General features: G+C 40.4%; 1 protein-coding gene across 9 annotated transcripts in view; it reads right to left on the bottom strand.

Annotated features, from left to right (window-relative positions):
- tenm4 (teneurin transmembrane protein 4) overlaps nucleotides 1–19,169 on the bottom strand; it is a 151,448-nt gene that overhangs the window by 21,522 nt on the left and 110,757 nt on the right. For 7 of the 9 annotated variants that reach the window (XM_079673681.1, XM_079673676.1, XM_079673678.1 and 4 more), the window contains 8 exons: nucleotides 17,350–17,611; nucleotides 15,757–16,024; nucleotides 15,510–15,653; nucleotides 12,370–12,619; nucleotides 11,949–11,969; nucleotides 7,895–8,127; nucleotides 6,908–7,062; nucleotides 1,503–2,380 (listed from right to left, as the gene is read on the bottom strand). In XM_079673681.1, the coding sequence (XP_079529807.1) occupies nucleotides 1,503–2,380; nucleotides 6,908–7,062; nucleotides 7,895–8,127; nucleotides 11,949–11,969; nucleotides 12,370–12,619; nucleotides 15,510–15,653; nucleotides 15,757–16,024; nucleotides 17,350–17,611 (2,211 nt within the window). The remainder of the gene's footprint in view (nucleotides 1–1,502; nucleotides 2,381–6,907; nucleotides 7,063–7,894; nucleotides 8,128–11,948; nucleotides 11,970–12,369; nucleotides 12,620–15,509; nucleotides 15,654–15,756; nucleotides 16,025–17,349; nucleotides 17,612–19,169) is intronic. The other 2 variants (XM_079673677.1, XM_079673680.1) reach the window with 1 other exon arrangement.

Here is a 19,169-nt window from a genome sequence, read left to right on the forward strand (position 1 = left end):
CCATGCAGTGTTTCATATTTACAACATTTAAAATACATACTTTAGTTCTTTCATTACAGATCTTGATGATAGTACCGTTTTAGAATGATATGTATGAACATTATCCCTATTTCTAAAAGTTATTTGATGTTACTAAATACAGTTCAAACAGCTTGCAAATGCTGAAATTGTTTTGGTCCTTAGGTATAGGTAAGGTTGGTGAGGAATTTAGGAAATCCTGAACACCCATAATTTGTATTTCCTCTTTAAAAAAGCTTTTGAAGGCTGGACATCTTGGAAGCTAAGAGTATGGGACAGTATTATCTGTACTGTACTGCACAACAGTCTTGCATTGTGCTTTGAACAGCCTAGATTCCAGTTTCCTAGATTTCGTGCTTTGCTTGACCTCCCTAGGTTATGGCTCTAGACTCTTTTTACCGACCTTTAGTTTTTGTGTATATTTAATTCATCCTAGGGATTGACATGCGGATTATCTATCAGATGGCAGTGTGTTTTATGTTTGTTATTTTGTCCCATCTATTTGTTCATTTTGTTTTGTAAAAAAGGAAATAAATCATAAATAAAATATGTTTGTCTTTTCTCTAAATAAGGCAACTTTACTTTGAGTCTATTCTTAACCCTGATACTAACATCAGACATTTCACAGGAAGTCAAAGAGAAACAATTCAGAATACCAACCACCCACTTGGTTTGTCGAAGCCGTAGGCAATTCCCTGTACTCTGAGAAATGCCTATGCAACCGTCTCCGGGGACGACCAAATCAAACACAGGTGATAAATGTCTGCTCAGATTAAACAGAGCGCCGGATTATGTGTCAGAGTGTTATATTCCTCAAGCGAGGATGTCTGACCAGATGAATCACACTTTTTGGAATGACATCCAGTTAGCACAGTATCCCTGGGTACAGTATATTAAGCTAAGGGGCAGATTGCTCCATAGAAACCACAAGAACATGAAATCCTATGTCTTCGGTTGTTCTCTCACAATAAGTGGTGTGCCTCAATCAATTACTACCTCTGGCAATTCTATTATGCCTATATTGCGGGCCTTGTCACAGTCCTACGGGTAAATGTGCCTTCCAGCAGATATATGTTGTTCCAGTGCCTAACAACTCCAAACAAGCAATGGTCTGCAGTCTGTCACTGCAAGCATGGGTGCAGATGAGTAACACATCATCCAGTAATCCTATTTGGTATGATAACAGCAAATAGGATTAGACCAATATTTCCACATGCCTTGTATTGTAAGTGAAATAGACATAAGAAGGTAGATCATGTGCCCAAACACCAAACTCAGATGTCAAAAAGCACTTCAACTCTAAATATACACTCAAACCTACCATACATATAAAGACAGATTTCTGTTCAGATATTCCAACTCTATATTGAATTTAACAGATCTATTAAGTTGCTCTGTGGGGTGAATCTATTATCAGCTCAACTGGCAACCAGACTCTCAAAAGATTATTACAGTGTTTTACAATGTTTCTTAATATTACTTACTCAAAGAAAGTTGTCCATCCATTTTCATTCGTCTTAGTTGCAAGGAGTCCTGAGCTTCCGTGGTAGGTCATCACAGCCAGCTCTTGACCCTGTGCAGCCACTGATTTAAGGGCATTGTTTGTGCCAATGGTGAACCAGAATGTCTGCCCATCGGGGGCCATCAGCCACAGAGGCATGCCCGTCGTGTCTCGCCGAATGGTCACTATGTTTTTATTCTTGTCAGTAATGCTACTCAGATCTCCTGCGCCTGTGTAGGTCAGATTGTAGAGGTGGTCTCCTGTTGTCAGACTTTGAGTGAAAATGTGGCTGCCGTTGGAGTCGAACAGATAGAGTTCATCGTGAATGGGAGAGGACACTTCATACATGCCGAGGGGATTCAGATAGGGCTTGTTTTTGCGCACAAAGCGGATACGGATGTTGCCCAGATCTGCAATGTATAGCTCTCCATCCGGACACACCGCGAGAGACGACGGTGCATTCAGCTTAGCATCCTTGGCATAGCCTTCGTCTCCAAAGTAACAGTCACAGTTGGCATCATTCTTGCAGTCACAGCCACTCGGTGCCCCTGCAACCAGAGAGATCTCTCCATTGGTGGACACTTGTCGTACTCTGTTTATTTTCTTTTCATCTGACTCAGCGATGTACAAAACACCAGTGTGGGACACTGCTAGGGCATTGGCAGACTCCAGGGTGGCATGTATGGCCACTTTGCTCAGGAGGAAATGGTCAATACCAGGCACTTGGCAGTGCATGGGCCGGCCTGCAACAATACGAACTTGATGGTTTTCTGAGATCTGGAGTACTACATTGTTGTCCAGGACGAACAGGGAGTTGTCCATGGGACTCACTGCCAGGTCTGTGGGCCACTCAAGACGCACCTAAGAGCAAGAAAACACAACAAGAGTATCAGCTTTAGGTCAGAAAAACAGACCACTCTTATTGATCCACACAGTTTTCACTTTATCAGACATAACAGTCCCTTGAGGGAACAATCATTGAAAAGTGCTTACAAAAAAGATAGGCTGCTGTGGAAAAGGTGGGCTATCTCATAGCTTACGCTGGAAGCAAAAACATTATTTGAAACGATTTTATTATCTGATAAGGAGGAAAACAGCAGCTGTTAAAAGGGGAGCACAAAACATAATTTTAAGATCAAAGATGATAGCAGTGTCGCTGAGGGAACGCATCACAGGAAGAGATCTATCAAAACATCAGATTAACCTAAAAAAATCACACCGTAACTGATGGTGAGAACTCTGTACACACAGGACTGTATCTTTTACCTCCACCCTGTCACTACTTTTCCTTTGCTCTGGGTTATTCATTTTGTGATGACAAGAGATAGCATGAGTCCTTGAAAAGAAAGTGGAGCACACTTACCAAATGAAAGTACATCCTGCCTTTGGCCTCTTAAATTATGACCTATTGTTATGCTAACAATCTATCGGGCTTTTAACAAATTGAAATGATTGGATTCATCCAATTTAGCGGCCTCCCTCTCTCTTATGATCGCAGGGGACCCCTTGGGAACATAATATGAAGTGCCATATTTCAATAGAAGCCTTGAGGCACAAACAAAGGCAGGTTCAGATTTGGCAAGCCATTAAAAAAGAGCGGCCTTAGCATTGTTTTGGATACTTTGTACTAGAAGTGGGTGATGTGAAGGTGAATGAATGTTACTGTGGTTAACTCATTTGTCATAATGACCTGGAAATGCAACTACAGGGAACTGGGAAATCTCCTGAGCATCATGTCATGTGTACTTTGAGGATCATATTATACTCTTAAAATAAACAAAAGTTGTATGAGTAGTAGTCTTTAAACAATTTCCCAAAGTGGGATCAATAAAGTACAATCTTATCTTATCTTAAAGAAATAGACAAATGCAACATGCTGAGTTCATCTGTGAGGACAATAGAGATGGTATCTACCTACTGTGGTTAAATAATACATTCTTTCTTTCTTTCTCTTTTTTATTAAGCTTTGTTATGTATTTGATTAGGCTGTACTTCTTGGAAAATAAAGTACCGGTAGTAGCAAAAAAAAGCTAAACAATAAATTCACCAAAAGCCTTTAAAAAAAAAAGGAAGGTTTCTTACTTGCAAATTCAAGAGCTTGAGGATTACAAGGCCTTGAGAAAAAAATGTTTTCATTGAATAATTTGGGAAAACAGCCAAGGCTGACTCATTACATTTAACTTATTTTGACATGCTACTCTGCATTACATGGCACGAAACACAGGGGTCATAAAATACAAAATATTAAATTTAGTAAAGCACATAACAGCAGGTTGCTAACATTCAAACGCTTTCATGCCATATATTGTCTTTTATTTAGGGCACATATACCTAAATATTTCATCTGAATATGACAAATGTTTCTCTGAAGGGGATTATTTAACTCCTGGCATTGGTCATGTTTTTGAATCCCTGACACTCTTTAACAGAATAGTAGTTGACCACTTTCAATAAAAAAACCGATTTGAGCATCACACATAGCTCGAATCCCATAAACCTCCCATCATCCACCCCCCCCCACACACACACACAACTGATGAGGTTTATATAACGGGACATATCTTGGGCCACATACGGTACAACAAACAGGGGACAGGCAGTGGATACATGTCATCTTGCAGTGAGCAGAAAATGCATTTACTTGGGAAATGAAGGGGAGACTTTAAATTCCTTAAAACCTATTCCTTGTCAACACTGGTGTTTAAATATTTCATGAGCCAGAGTGTGGAGTGGCTCGGAGGAGCTGCCTGTAAGGAGGTTTTCACGCCACTCTGACTGATGAGGGAATATTTCCCGAGCTGCTGTCCCATATGCTGTAACCTGATCATACCCTCCCCGTTATACAGTGGGGCAGCTGTCAGTAATGCCTGTTTGACACAGCAGCCTCCAGCAAAAAAACACAAAATGTGTTTATTAGCCAAGGAAGCACATCATGGATTTGCACCGACACAACAGTTATTTTTAAATGTATTTGAACTTGTATTAGATAGATAGATAGATAGATAGATAGATAGAATTGGAGGGATGAAACACAGCACACACAGTGACATGTGTTCTCTGCATTTAACCCATCCTAGTACCAGGACTCTAGTACTACATGTAGGAGCAGTGTAGCACCATATTGTCCTTTTCCATTAGCAGTCTCCTCACTATTTGCTCAGACCAGCATGATGTCTGCAAGGAGAAGAGTGACAAGACTTGAATTGAATGTCACAGTCAGAGGCTTGATGAAGCCCTCTGAAGCTGCTAATACACTTGAAATATTTTAAAGTGATCTTGTTTCAATACATGGTTTCCCTCTGTTGAAGTTTGAATTCAGCGCGGAAATGCATGGACGATTTACAAGAGAAACATACAATGGAGCAGACTCATTTAAAAACAGTAAGGGCGAAGACTTTGGTATAAACAAATTAAGAGATTGTCGAAATAGGTCAAACTCTTGTCCTATTGCATGATAATACAAAGCTGAACATGGCATATACTGTAGGGAGTGTGCACACAGTAAGCTCAGAAAAAACCTTATTATCTTTGTCTTTGTTGCATGGCAACATTTTGAACTCAGGCTAGGGAAAACTCTTTTTGCCAGGATTTGCACACACTTGTGCCCTTTCATGATAATACAAAGTTAAAAGAAAGAAAGATTACAGAGGTGCACATTGAATAAGAAAGGACTTCAACAGTACGCTCTCTGCACAGATGGCACTGCAAGATAACAACAACCTCATCAGAGGAGAGCAGGAATTGTGACATTATTTCATGCCTGGAACAGGTGAGGTACGGAAGTAATGACCACTGCCATGAGCTTTCTCCAGAGAAACTCTGGTCCTAAGTGAGGGATTGGGGAGTGTTTGAAGTAGGAAGCTACGTGCCCTGGATGAATCTTTAATGGATGCTTTTTACTGTCTGAGTGTCTCTGGCAGTGCTGGTGCGATTTGTCATCGTTGTACAGCTGCAGTCAGTCTGCTTGCGTCCTGGCTGCTGGATGGTGAGCATCTATAGGCGCTTGTGTTTGCCTGTGCGCAGGGGGGCAAGGGAGCAAGGGAGCAGCAAGCACAGGTCAGGAGGGGGTGTGGAGTTCCCCCCGGGACTAGAAATGGGCAGCTGGAGGCTTTGCTCCGTCTCCTGAATACATCATTTCACAGACACACAGAAAGCTTTTCTGCACTGACATCTGAAGCCCCCTAGGACCTGTTTGCTAGTCTTACTCAATAACAAACACCATGGGGCTGAAACAAACTAGTGGATTGTAAATCACATTTGACCATTAAGGCCCAGGAATGCTCACCTCATGGGAGTATATCTAAAACAAGAATGGATTTATTTATTATAAATGACTACTACAGTATGGCAGGTATATCCAAACAACTCCTATGTACTTGCATTGAAAAACATTTTTTCAGGAAAAACAGCCATGCAAAGGCTGCTGGGGTATGCAAAGTATCTTCACCTCCAAAGCAAGTCACTGAGCTAGAGAGCGATGTGACCTCGGAGCAGTGTCCTTGCCTGGGGAATGTGCTCTATCTGAGGTAGCAGTCTGCTACATATGTGTGCATCAGTGAACATGTGTGGGTGAATCTAGAGCCACTGAGGTTACAGGTCACCGTCATCATCCCTACAGCTATAGGTCAACGGCCCTTTGCATTTGGTGCTGTGTGGCCACTTGACACGTACATGTGAGCTCCGGGACTACAGTGCCACCTCTGATTTCAGCATGGCTCAATATGCCAGTGCTATGTTTATTCCAGCTTCTGTGTGCATCAAGAACGTGTATTTGCTTATAATTATATCTTATATATATTATGCATTTTTGTCATATACCAGGATGGCACAGCTGTGTTTGGGATTGCATCCCTAAATTCATCATTTTTTGTAGCATTAATTATAACAAATCCATACAATCCTTGGTCTGACCCTACTCACGTGAATGATCAAAGTTTTGCAAAGAATAGCTGAATCCTGTTAAGATAAGATGTGCAATAAACACATGTATTTCAAATATACAATACATTCCTTATAAATTACACAGTTTAATGTATTTTTTGTGTATTTGCATCTTCTGTTGTCACATTGAGTTTTTATGTTTTAAACCTTCTTGCTAACAAACCTCCTCTTGCGGAGTATTACAAATCTGAGCCCAACTATTACTGGCAGTGGAATCCAAACAAAATGCTAGATGCCCGCAGGCTCTAACTGCCTAACTCAGTATATTGTTTAAGTCCTGAGTATTTGAAAAGCTGGCCTCGTGCAGACGATAAACAAATGGGAATCGGAACTAAGCCCATATACTGTAGGGATGTCGGCCGCCTGACCGGGGTTATTCAAGGAGATGGGAGTATGTTGAGAGACACGAGAAAACACATTCTGCTGGCCAGGTCAGAGAGGTCGTACCTGAGAGATGTCCATCACAGCATCGCAGCTGAGAGGTCGGGCAGAGGTCAGGTCATTGAAGCCCAGAACAGTAGAGATGATACCATTCTGATCAATCCTGCGAATCATGGTCCCATCCACAAAGAAGATAACACCGTACTTATCCACCGTAATGCCTGCAGATAAAAAGCCCCCCAAAGGACAGAAGAGGAAAATATTCATCAGTTGTTTTGTTTATCTGAGACTTAAAGTGAGGACAGAGAACCACTAAATGACAAGTAAGTGGTATTCACTGCAATACAAATTAAAGAATAATCACTGCAATGAAAGCTAATGCGAAGATTGATTTTTTTAATCAATATTAGAGAACAATAGACATGAAGTATATGAAGAGTAGTTTTTATTGATTCAATTAAACCTACAATTTCATCAATATAGTCCCTTTATCTCATGTTCCCTCAGCCCAAAACAACAATGGAGCTGAAAGAACTACATGTAAATCTCTGTATTTTTGTATTACTTCAGGGTTTGTCACACAATATTCAAGTAGCTATGAAACATCTAGCCTAGAGTAGTCACGGCAACATTTTCTATTTGTACAACAGACTATATGTGATGCACATTTCAGAGGGACTTGAGTGTTATTTCAGTACATATGAATCACAATGTCATCCCCATGGAGGACAACAAGTAAGCATGTGATCTGGTGACTAATGCATCATCCAAATATGGAAGCATCAAGACAAAAGACCCAAGAAAACGGGAAAGCATGCCATAAAAAATATGTTCTGTTTTAAAAATAACCAAAGCTAGTTAGGCCAATGTGTCCAGCATTAAGTGATGGAGGTATGATTGTTTACGGCATGAATCCTGAAGTGTATTGATTTAGCCTTTGGGAATACTGTCTTTAATTATCCAGCAATCTAGTCTAATTAAAAAAGGAAGCAAGACCACCAACTGACTTGGGATCTCACTCTACATTGATTATAATAACAACGAAAACAATACCTCTGGGGTTGGTGAGAGTGGCCTCAGCAGCTTTTCCTCCATCCCCGCAGCGAGTGTCATCGTACGGGAGACACTGGTCACCTGTGCCCGCCACCAGCTCCAGGTTCTTTGCCACATCTTTCACAACATTCAGGGACTTCACCTTGAACACCTTCCTGCTGCTGGTGTCCGAAAGGTACACGGCGCCGTTCACTGGACTTGTTGCCAGGTAGTACTTGTGAGCAGGGCTGTTGCTGAGAGGAGGGAAGAGAGAGGACCAAGCCAATGGAAGTCAATAAAGCTGGATGGGCTGCAGTGCTTTCAATAAGAAACATTGTTTAATACAATTAAAATGGATTCAAAAGCCATTAAGAGAGTCAATTGGGCACAGTTACAGTTTAAACCATAGACATGGGAAAAAATAGAAAGAGATTAAACATGGCAAAAGAGAATGAGATTAAACATGACATAATGGTGGAGCTTAGACCTCATGTACAATACAGTCAGCTTTGTTAGAAATCCCTGTTGTCAAAAGAGGGTGAAAACTCCTGTAGCTTATAGATTTATACACAGAAGACATATGTGAAAATACTGTATACGTAGACACATACATATGTGTAGTTTATTTCAAATGACTGGAACAATAGCAATGCTGGGGGTTATAAAGAGTAAGGAAGACAAAGACAAACGAGGGTCTATTGGGACTACGTCATTGGGGAACATTGGATTCTTTACAGAGATCCTAATTACTCCCCCATCCCTGACCAAAAGAATCATTGTGATAGATCTGTATCATACTGTAGCAGTTGCCTAGTTATTGCTAGAAGGAGCACAGACAAGTATATTTTCTGTCTCCCATGGGACTTTCTCTACAGAAACAAATCCAAAGCTAAAGCATCATTCCAAACAAACCATGCATCCATGAGGTAGATATTCTAGTGTAGGAAATAATATACTTTTAAACTTCCAACTAAGTCAGCAAAGTAATCCTTCATATCCAAAGGAGGTTGCCCAATCTGTCAGACATAGAGACACATATAACCAATCCTGCTGTGGTGGTGATGCACACAATCTATTAGCAATCTCCTGTCAGAAAACACAGCAAACAAAGATGACTGAAGAAAAATCCATAGTTGTATAAATGAAGTGACACAGAGGACTATTTTTTCACAAAACATCTTAACTGAATAGAATAAAAAACATTATCTCCTGCTGAAAAATCAATTCATGACAGATTGTAAGTAAAACTTCCAAGCCCACTGGTACCATACACTGCTGGATGCTATTGACTCTAGGCAGGTCAAATCTTATTTTGTATCCACCTGATATGACTGACAGATTTGACCGTTTTCAGTGCGCCCATTACTACAGTACATAGAACACATTGTACTTGGACACATGTTCTTCCAGACATGAAACACAGCGGAGGTTTAGTCGAGTAACTGAACGTCAGAATTGTATTATCAACAATTTGGCAAATCTACAAAGATCTACAAGGGCCATTGTGGGTTAAAATAAATAAATACGAAATTAGGGGAGGCAGGTTATATTCCAATAAAGGACTCTGACTGAAAAAACTAATTACATAATCTATGATATTTTGAAGTCATAATTTCGGGAGAAAATGCTCTTGTCCACCACATGCTTGACTTTGCAAGGTTGGATTTACTAACCAAATGATACTTTGTAATCCGGTTTAGCCATAATGAAATAGCTGGATTTTAGCCCGGAATCAACATATTGTAATTAGCAATCTGTGTGGCATTCCCTGTTAACACTATGCATCTGTGGTGTGATGGGCTTGATCAACTTTGCAAAGTGAAGCAATTTGTTAACTTCAAAAAAGAAAGATCATTTAAAAATGTTGGAGGTATGTTCCCCCTTTGCCCCCATTTCTTTTTTGTGTTATCTACATTGTCCCCTATGTGACATCATATTAATATAATACATTATTAAATAATTTTTGCAACCATTTGCTGGTTCCACCTGAACACATATTTTCAGCTTCTTGTTGCTAAGCAGTGTAGTGTTTAGCACCATCTTAAAGATGACCAGAGTCATCAGGGCAGGCTAGAGCTCAGTTCTGCCAGACCTGATGAGCATTACAGAGAAACCTGTCAGCAGGGTGTCATTCAAAGTGGATTAAGATAGAATTTCAACTATAACCTTGAGGGTTCTTTAGGGCTTATGTTCTGCACGACAGTGCCAAAGCTTATGTTTTTTATAATACAACAAGAAGAAAGACTAGTGGGTCTGTGGAATTGTCAACTCTGATACATAATTTTAAATGACAATTGACCTTCAATGAATCAGCGATGACAGGGCACTGCAGCACACCTCAGGCACACATGTCACAAACAGCCCACTGATCCAGCTGACTGATATGACGGCCTACAGTACATTCCAGGTACAGCTGAATGTCTGAGAGAAACCACTGCTGTCACAGAGTGGCTCAGTAGCAAGCCTCAATAACTGGATACTACTTTGCATTCTATCTGCCATGTGCAATCAGCTGATAGCTTATCAGCTTCCAGTTGCATGTAGAACCGTGTTTGTCCCCCATAGTGTTTGAAACTATGAGGCGTTATTCCCTGACCTTGAGCTACGGCCATATACTCCATCTATATTCACTGACAACATCTAGTTTGTAGAAGATAATTGGATTTTGCTGCATGCTGGCGCGGCAACGGGGGGAGCATGGTTGGAGTAGATGGGGACATCCTTAGTAGGGGGTCAATGAACATTGCAGTGAGATCACCCACCTCACCATCCTATCGCTAGCTCCCACATGAACAGCAGGCAGCCACCCGTTTCATACAGACACATGCTGTGTGTTCCTACATGCATTTATCTTTTTATTATGCACATTTATTTTCGGGTATTGAGAGCGAAGGGACAGAGCGTTAGAGGTTCTTTGCGTTTGCTATGAGGATGTTTCTTTAGTTATTGAACACACAAATAATTTTGTTCTGCAGAAATAAAAGATTAAGATATTGCGTAAAAAGCAATAGAGGGTTTTCTTTTGTGGTCCTTTGAAAATAGAGGTCAGTGACCAGCATCACTTGGCTTTTCATCCTCAGTGTGACTGCAATGTTCCTCAGCTGAAGTCATGCAAGGTATCAAACGACCACATGCCACCTGCTAAAGAAAATGAGGTTGTATCTTTATATCTTACGCCAATGAGAACATCTACACCGAGTTACCATTTTATTATTTTCACCTGGCATCATTTTTTTAGGCTTGCTATTTAAATGTCAGAAAGGTGTTGATTTAAATCTGTATTCTTGTTTACCTGTCGTATGCAGTGCAATTAAACCATCGGGGCAACATTTGCTTTTAAGTATAAACCAACACCATAAAGCACTGTCTCCCAATGACTGTACAATACTTTAAAACCTCTCTGACAAGAAAAACAAAGACCAATGTGTTTTATAATGACTAGGTTTCTTGCAATAACTTTCTAGACAGCACGCAAGAGTTACTGGTGCACACGAGAAACTAACTCGTGAGCACATTTTCTTTTTCTCAGAGGCTCTGTAGGGTTGCATTTTGTGCCATCATTAAAAAAAAACGTTTTAAACTGGCATATTCAATATCTTAATTCTTCTAAACTGATTGTTGTTTTCAAGTCTTTGTTTTTTAAGTCTTGAATTACTGTTTGCTGTTGCTTGCTTTTAATTATGCTCTGTAAGGTGTCCTTGAGAGCTTTGAAAGGCGCCCATAAATAAAATGCATTATTATTATTAATGTTGTTTTTAATCCTAAGGGAAAGTGCCTCTACTGAGCGACCAATCCATTGCATTTGCTCTTTAAATTCACACTTACAGATGCAAAAACACTCTAGTGAACAATGCACTGAATCTAGAGATAAAGCAAGCTCATAAACCAATAATAAACTAATAAATCCAGGCTTTATGGAGATGAAAATGATGCAGTCAGCCAGTCAGTATTTTACGATATGGTATTCTCGCTGCTCAAAAGTGTGTGTCTAAAATTGGTTTGAAAGGGCACTTCGACATCAAGTATGTGGACTGTACCCTTTTCTATATTCATTTAAGCAAATACTGAGGCTTACCTATGCCTGAAGTCTTTATTTCTGTTTGCCAAGAGCAGCAGAAATTGAGAGAGAAAGGAGAAACAATGTTAGTTGTTAGTGAAGGGATGGAAAATAACAAAATAACACTTGTTAGTGGACAGAATTAATTATAAGAGAATCATAACACATCATATTCTGTATCAAACCTTCTTTGCTGACATTTTGCTAAAAACACATTTATATTTGTCCTGCTCTGTTAGGAACCCATTACATCGTCCTCATCCCTATAAGGGCCAACTCCTCCAGCTGATACAGGTGGAGGAGATAGGCAGGACCATCAATCCTGGGCCTTTAGGGCTTTTCTGTCTATCTCTATCAGCCTCTGTGCTTTATGACCTGTGTGCAAGCCCATCTGAGCTCATGGTTCTCAGTGAATGTTAGCAGGCTACTCCTGAGTTACCTGAGCTCCAGGACGCTGGTGACATTCCCCGTGTTGAAAATCCTCCTCACATAGTTGAAGTCGCCCACATACAGACTTCCATCCGAGCCACAGGCCAGAGCCACAGGAGCCAGCAACTTGTTTCCGTCAGCGAGGCCATTACAGCTGGGGCAGGAGATGCTGCGCCTGCGCCCGTTACCCATCACACTGCCAATCACAGGGGGCTGCTGGGAGATGAACACGTTCTCCCCATTGCCCATGTGAAGAATACCTGATGAGGAAAGAAAAACGTTAAACCGGCAATCTGTTTTGGTCGAGCCTATTTGAGGCATAAATGCAAGTGCTGACTTGTGGATAATTGAAAACAGATGTGACATAGAAGTTACAGGTATTGCAATTGATGTATCTAGAGGGGGGCTTGAACATTTGACAGTTAAATCAAGTTTTTTATATTCTTTGTCATGTAGCAGTGTTTCTAAATACGCCATGTAAGGCATTCAGGTTAGTTCCCTCCAAGAAAAACAATTATTCAAGAGGCTTAATGATGCAGCACCTTTTATATGTGATCAATGTCAGAGATCGTTTCAAGGGGGATTTAATCCTGTCCATGTGTAATTCACCAAACTATACAAAAGTATAGTCACACAGATAGTAATAAACAAAACAAAAATGAAATATGGTACCATTAGCAACTGTTGACTATCATTTTACTACAGTGATCATAAAGGTTGCACCGAATTAGCTAGGTTAGGTTAGGTATGTCTACGTGCATGTATACAATCCTAAATTGTTAAGAAAATACACTTTATTGTATAAGCTAAAAGTTCCTACATAATTATGTTCGCACAATATAAGTTTGGATCATACAAATTATACAATACTGTTTGGAGTTTTGCTGAAATAAAACAATGTAATGCTATTATGCTGCTTGTCATTTTCTCCTGGTGACCAAAGATTGTTTATTGCAGTTTAAAAAGTACAAATGATGAACATTTTGAGGTCTGCGAGTGCAACTCCGCCACAACTGGAGCCATTCAAATGAATCTGTGTGCCAGTGTTTGCACTAAGAGTACTCTATCGTCTGTTTTAACGGGTGGAAATACAATTTCACGCCAAATGGGTACCAAAAAGCCCTTTGGCAAAAGAGGAATACCTTCGAGCTAGAAAATTACCACCCAGTCACAATAACGAAAAAATGTACTTGCCCCGATTAAAATGGCATTGTGCCTCCCTTTCTAACTCCACATGAATATAAATGGAGCCGTATGAGTTCAGTTCATGTGCAATCATTCAGGCATGTACCCACACACACTATGTTTCCATTAGTTTTGCCAATCTACTCTTCAAAAATGTTCAAATATGTTAATGTAAAGATGTTCCCGCTGTCCAATCAATGTAATCATATTTGAAATTCAGCATCTGCATGTCTGTGGTGGTTTTATGCTTCTGAGTTCTTTGAGCAGCACAACATTTGGTCTATTAGAAAAGATCAGCCAAGCATCTCCTTCCTGGGACTTGATTTAATCTTAGGGGCGGCTGCTGCTGGGAGTAGCAGACTGACAGCAATTTAATTAGGGATGATTCTAAAAATGCTGGGCCTGAACATTGGCATGGAGGTGCCAAAACGGGGGAGTCGGGTGGAGGAACTGGCAGTGCAGGTGGTGAGGGGGCAAGTAGCAGCTCTCTGCCTCACCCAGACAGCACATCCAGACTCAGCAGGTTCAGTGTGACAGATCCAAGTGCCACCTTCCTGGGCACTTTTCTTATAAGTATGCTTCATCTCCTCTGATGAGCCCTTCCAGACACAAACAGACTGTGAAGCCTAGCTACTGACAGCTAGCCCCTCACTTTTTCCTCTCTTCATTCACACTCCTGCCTTTCCGGAGTAATTTGATGGCAATAACAAAATTGACCCTGCTCGCCTAAAAGTGGACAGCTGTAATAAAAAAGTCAGATCTATCTACGGTAATACGTCATGACACTGCTGAATTGGAAAAGCCTCAAAAAGGCAACAGACAGGGAGAACAATTCAATGTTACACTAAAAGCACGGTCTTAGGCACTGAGCGGACAAGGTGGTACTTATCTGCTGTCTTGGGTACATGCAGAATGATGTGTGTAAAATACAATAGGGAGCAGCAAACAACAATGTTCCATCTTAACAAATGGCATAGTATGATTGAGTCATAAGAACATTTCATTCCATAAGGCCAGTGGTGGAAGAAGTACTCAGACTTCTTATTAAAGTTAAAGTAGCACAACTACATTTCTTTATTAGAAGTAAAAGTATTGCATTCAAAATCTTACTTAAGTAAAAGTACAAAAGTATCAGCATCAAATTATACTGACACATGCAAGTAAAAGTAGTTTTTATGCCTAAAGGACCATTTCAGAATCATATATATGAAATGACTGGATTATGATCAAAGGTGATAGAAATACTCAGATCCTTTACTTAAGTAAAAGTAGCAATACAGTAATGTCACAATGCTTCATTACAAGTTAAAGTCCTACAAGTACTAATTCTGCAGAAACATTTCCTCCATATGTGATATATTACTATATGTATTACATTATTGCATTTTTATTATTATTGTTGCATCAAGTAGCATTTGACTGTTGTAGAGAAACAAAGTTTTGATACACAAATGAAGGATTTCAAGAACTGTTTGTAATGTAATGTTTTACTTTCATATGCCTTAAAGTCGTTTAATTTTTCACAACATCTTAATCTGAAAAGTCAAATAAAGTTATTAAATAATACAGGATTTAATCAATGTAGTGGAGTAAAATTACATTATTTCCCTTTTAAATAAAGTGGAGCAAAACTCCAAAGTTACTTTAAATAGAAATACTCAAGAAAAGTACAAGCACTTCAACATCTTATAAAAGTACAATTGAATAAATATAATTTGTTACTTTTCACCAGTGACATTTTAATAAAACAAATAAAATGTAATTATTTATTTGAAATGTGTACTTGTATTAATGTACAGTAGGAGTGAGACACATTCCTGGTACACACATGTATTTTCCTTGCTGTGATTCTAAAATTGAACAGTTTTAATAAATAATGTGTACAAAAATATATAATTTTTTACAGTTTTAATGAATGAGTGGTTATGAATAGAATTGAAAAAAAAAAAAAAGTAGTTGACTCACCACTCTGGATATTTAAAGCGTGGTGGTTGTCAATAGTCCATCCGCCCAGTTTGGATGCAATGGTTTCGTAGCCCTGAAGAACAGCAGTCCTCTTCTCCCAGAGAATAAGGTCTGGACATGACTCATACTCAAATCCCACAGATACTAGAGAAAGAAGCAAGGATAACATTAGCATTAGTAAACCACACATGTTCTGGATACAAATAAATATACATGAATTCCATGTAATATACACTTGAAGCCTTACCAAAAGCTTCAGACAGGCCATAGACCTTCTGGCTGTAGACGTCAGCCTTGTCCCAAACAAAGTAATACAAGAGGTTTGGAGCGGCAGGAAACCACTTTCTGAAGAGCCTGCCTTCCACAGCCACCATAAGATGAACCTTCATCAAGTTGAAAGGGATTGAGGTGTGGCTGAGGGTCACTCTCAGTATTGACTTGTAACCTGGAGTCCTGCTGCTTAAATACCCAAGATGAATATCCGTCCCTGGTATGGGGACTTCCTCCTGCAGAGACTATGGATGAAACAAAAAAACAAAGCTTATACATTTCGGAATGAAAACATAAATCCTTAAGCCAGCTGAAAGGAATTGTATATCCTAAAGAGCTTAGAAATCTATTTTCTTCAGTGTTGGTGTGTCAGGATTAATAACAGGCCTTTGTGTGTCCTTTTTTTCCACGCAGATTATCATTTTCCCAATCCTTTGGTCAGTGGCCACTACAACCTTTTTTCACATATTTTTCATTGACTTGCCTCCCACCAAATATATGGCTCCGTGGGAAGATAAGAGCGTCAATTAGAGGACAATTATTTTCATGCATTACAAGGAATCCAATGAAGGATTTCTTCATTATGTACTCCAGTGAGTATTTCATTATTGAATTATTAATAGTAAGCCCTTCATTAGGACAACAGTCTTCCCTGCAATCCATATGACAATGGCATTACAAGATTGCCCTTGGGCCCGGAGCTTGTGCAGTCCGATTATATATAGAGTAATACAGTTAGACTGGGAGATACGTAGTGGCCTTGGGAGTTGTCCTACTGTAAGACCTACAACCTCCTGATGATACAACAGTAGGTCAGCAGCTGTTGTACATTGCTCATATTTAGGATCAAGAGTCGACAGCAAGGGTTTGATTGAACAAGTCTCTGCTTTGATTTAGTGACCTCTGTTCGTCTCCTCAGAATAAAATGTAAAGTAAACATTTAAATAGCTATTCAAAAGCCACATCGGTCAGAGGACACATCACTTATGACATGTTTCTTTTTAAATGTTCACAGAGTGTGGCCATGCCTGGTTAATTAATTAGAATTCCCTTTCATAAGGACAGGCTTGAATTGGGTGATGCTCCTTTATGGTGTTCCTACAGCTCTTGGGATAGCAAATACAGGGCTTCCATAAATAGACAGGACTGCATAGTAAATTCACTGATATGCCATAAATCATTTGAAACAAAGTTGGAGACAAAGTAATTAGAAGGGCACAGAGATGCCTGCTAGAGATACAGTAGCCACACTTTCACCTGCACACAAAGGCTCAACACATAGCCAAATCTAAAAATATATCAAGTTAAAAAAGACAAAAGCAAATCGTTTACCCTGGTTCTCGTATGCCTATCATCATCGCTCCGCACATTGTAAATTGCCCAAGTTCCGCAGACCAATTACACCGGAGAGATAAAATCACAGCACTGCCATGAGCCACAGTTACTATTACACTTGTACTTGATGAACAGTCTTCAGGGGGCTCCCCCAGATGTGTGTCATGAATCATTTGGAGGACAGACCCATGTAGATCACATCCTGCAGGGCAGTGAAGAGGGGGGGGACAGTTACCTGGATTTCGGGTACGACGGTCCGCCTCTCGGTGCAGGAGCCGGCGAACGCGGTGAGCGGCGCCGGGGAAACCACGGGGCTCGGCCTGGTGAAGCTGCTCAGGTCACAGCTAGGGATATCATTTTCCTCATGCCGCATGACAATGGTATCCATGACAAAGAAGCGTCCCCATGGCAACCAGAGAGTGTGCTCCTGGGTGATGAATGGAGAGCGCTCAAAGTGCAGGGCTATGGCTATGCCCCCATTGGTCACCAAGTCAAAACTGGAACACAGACGTGCACACAGTGTCAGAGAGGATAAATGTTGACTCGCATACAGAGAAGATGGATTATATATTTTTCAAATAAATACAGTGACAATTCCCATTAGCAATGCGTGTAATCTGCTGTGCGTTGAGGATTAAGCCATGCAACAATTTACTGTGAATATAATGACTGTTTTCTAATTAATGGTAGTTATAACAGATCAAACCTTAATACATTCCATGTTTTATTAAATGAATGCTTTGAAAGGATTTGTTTTCCAGTATATAGCATCTTTTAGGCAGACAAAGGCTAAAAAATACAATGGGATTAATCACAATGTCAGACCCGCATTTCTTAATACATCTCATAATCTGTAGATTTTCTTTGCTGAATGGAAAATAGTAGATGTCTGCTATAAATCCAGGCATGGCTGTTTCACCCCCATCTATGTGTAATGCACTGCACCTGTGCTCACATTTATATATGTGAGAGAAAGAGATTTGTGCTGCAGGAGGGAGGCAGCCGCCACTTCTCTATCGATCCCATAGATGAAGGCTGTCCACTCTAACATCAGTCTAAAAGCCCTGCAATGCAATCCCCTCCACTGTTGAATTTAAGGGCCTCTGCCTCTGGTCTGACTTGAGAGAGTCTCAGTAAACAGCCTGCTCTGGCCATTTCATCATCTGTAACTGCTGCCTGGCTATAACAGCATATCTGCACCTGTGCCCAGTTTCTGCACTTCTTGTCACTTCTTTCTAAGAGCCAATTAGCACCTGGTCACCTACAGGCCCCTGGGACAGGGCTGCATCGCACACAGGAAGTATTTTTACCAAATGACAGGGAAAATAACCAAATAGTGGCCTCGAAATAAGGCAATATCTCCTGATTTAAGGTATTTTAAATAAGCTTCCAAGTCTAACCTGCGTTAAGGCTAAACATCTGATTGGCTATTTTTGTTTTGCCCTTGTCTGGGTGTGAGGTTGTCCACTAGCGGGGTGGCGCAGACAGAATAGGGGTCGTGACAGTCATTCGCTTGTGTAGCCATGATCCGTCAGGAGCCGTACACCTGCAGCCGGTTAGTCTGCATGACACCTGGCAGGCTAAGGCTACGCACGCTCATAACACTTCTGTACAGATAGCCATGGGCATCGTGACCAATCGATGCAGGGATTCACTGGCTGTTATCAATCATGACAACAGCCTTAAGCCATGTGACAAAACGTATAAAGCTACCTACAACAGCCATGCTCACTTGTGCCCTCAGGGAATGCATCAGGCTCAAGGAGTTAACCCTGCCAATGAATTTGGCGCGGCTTATACAAATTACAGCTGATCATTTCTCAGCCAGTGTACAATTATACTGGGATGGACACGATCTACTTGATGTTAACTTGAACCAAGGAGACACAAGTTTTGTAAAAGTGAATAAAGACAGTATTAAGCGCTAGGGTAGCCTCAAATACAATATTCATGTGCACTTATAAACTAATATAACACACACACAAACATCCATTTTGTCAAGGGTGCCCATTGTCTACATAAAAAACGTATAAGGACAAAACACATAAAAAGGAT

Source organism: Notothenia rossii (genome assembly GCF_949606895.1).
Source record: "Notothenia rossii genome assembly, chromosome: 4".
Classification (NCBI taxonomy): Eukaryota; Metazoa; Chordata; class Actinopteri; order Perciformes; family Nototheniidae; genus Notothenia; species Notothenia rossii.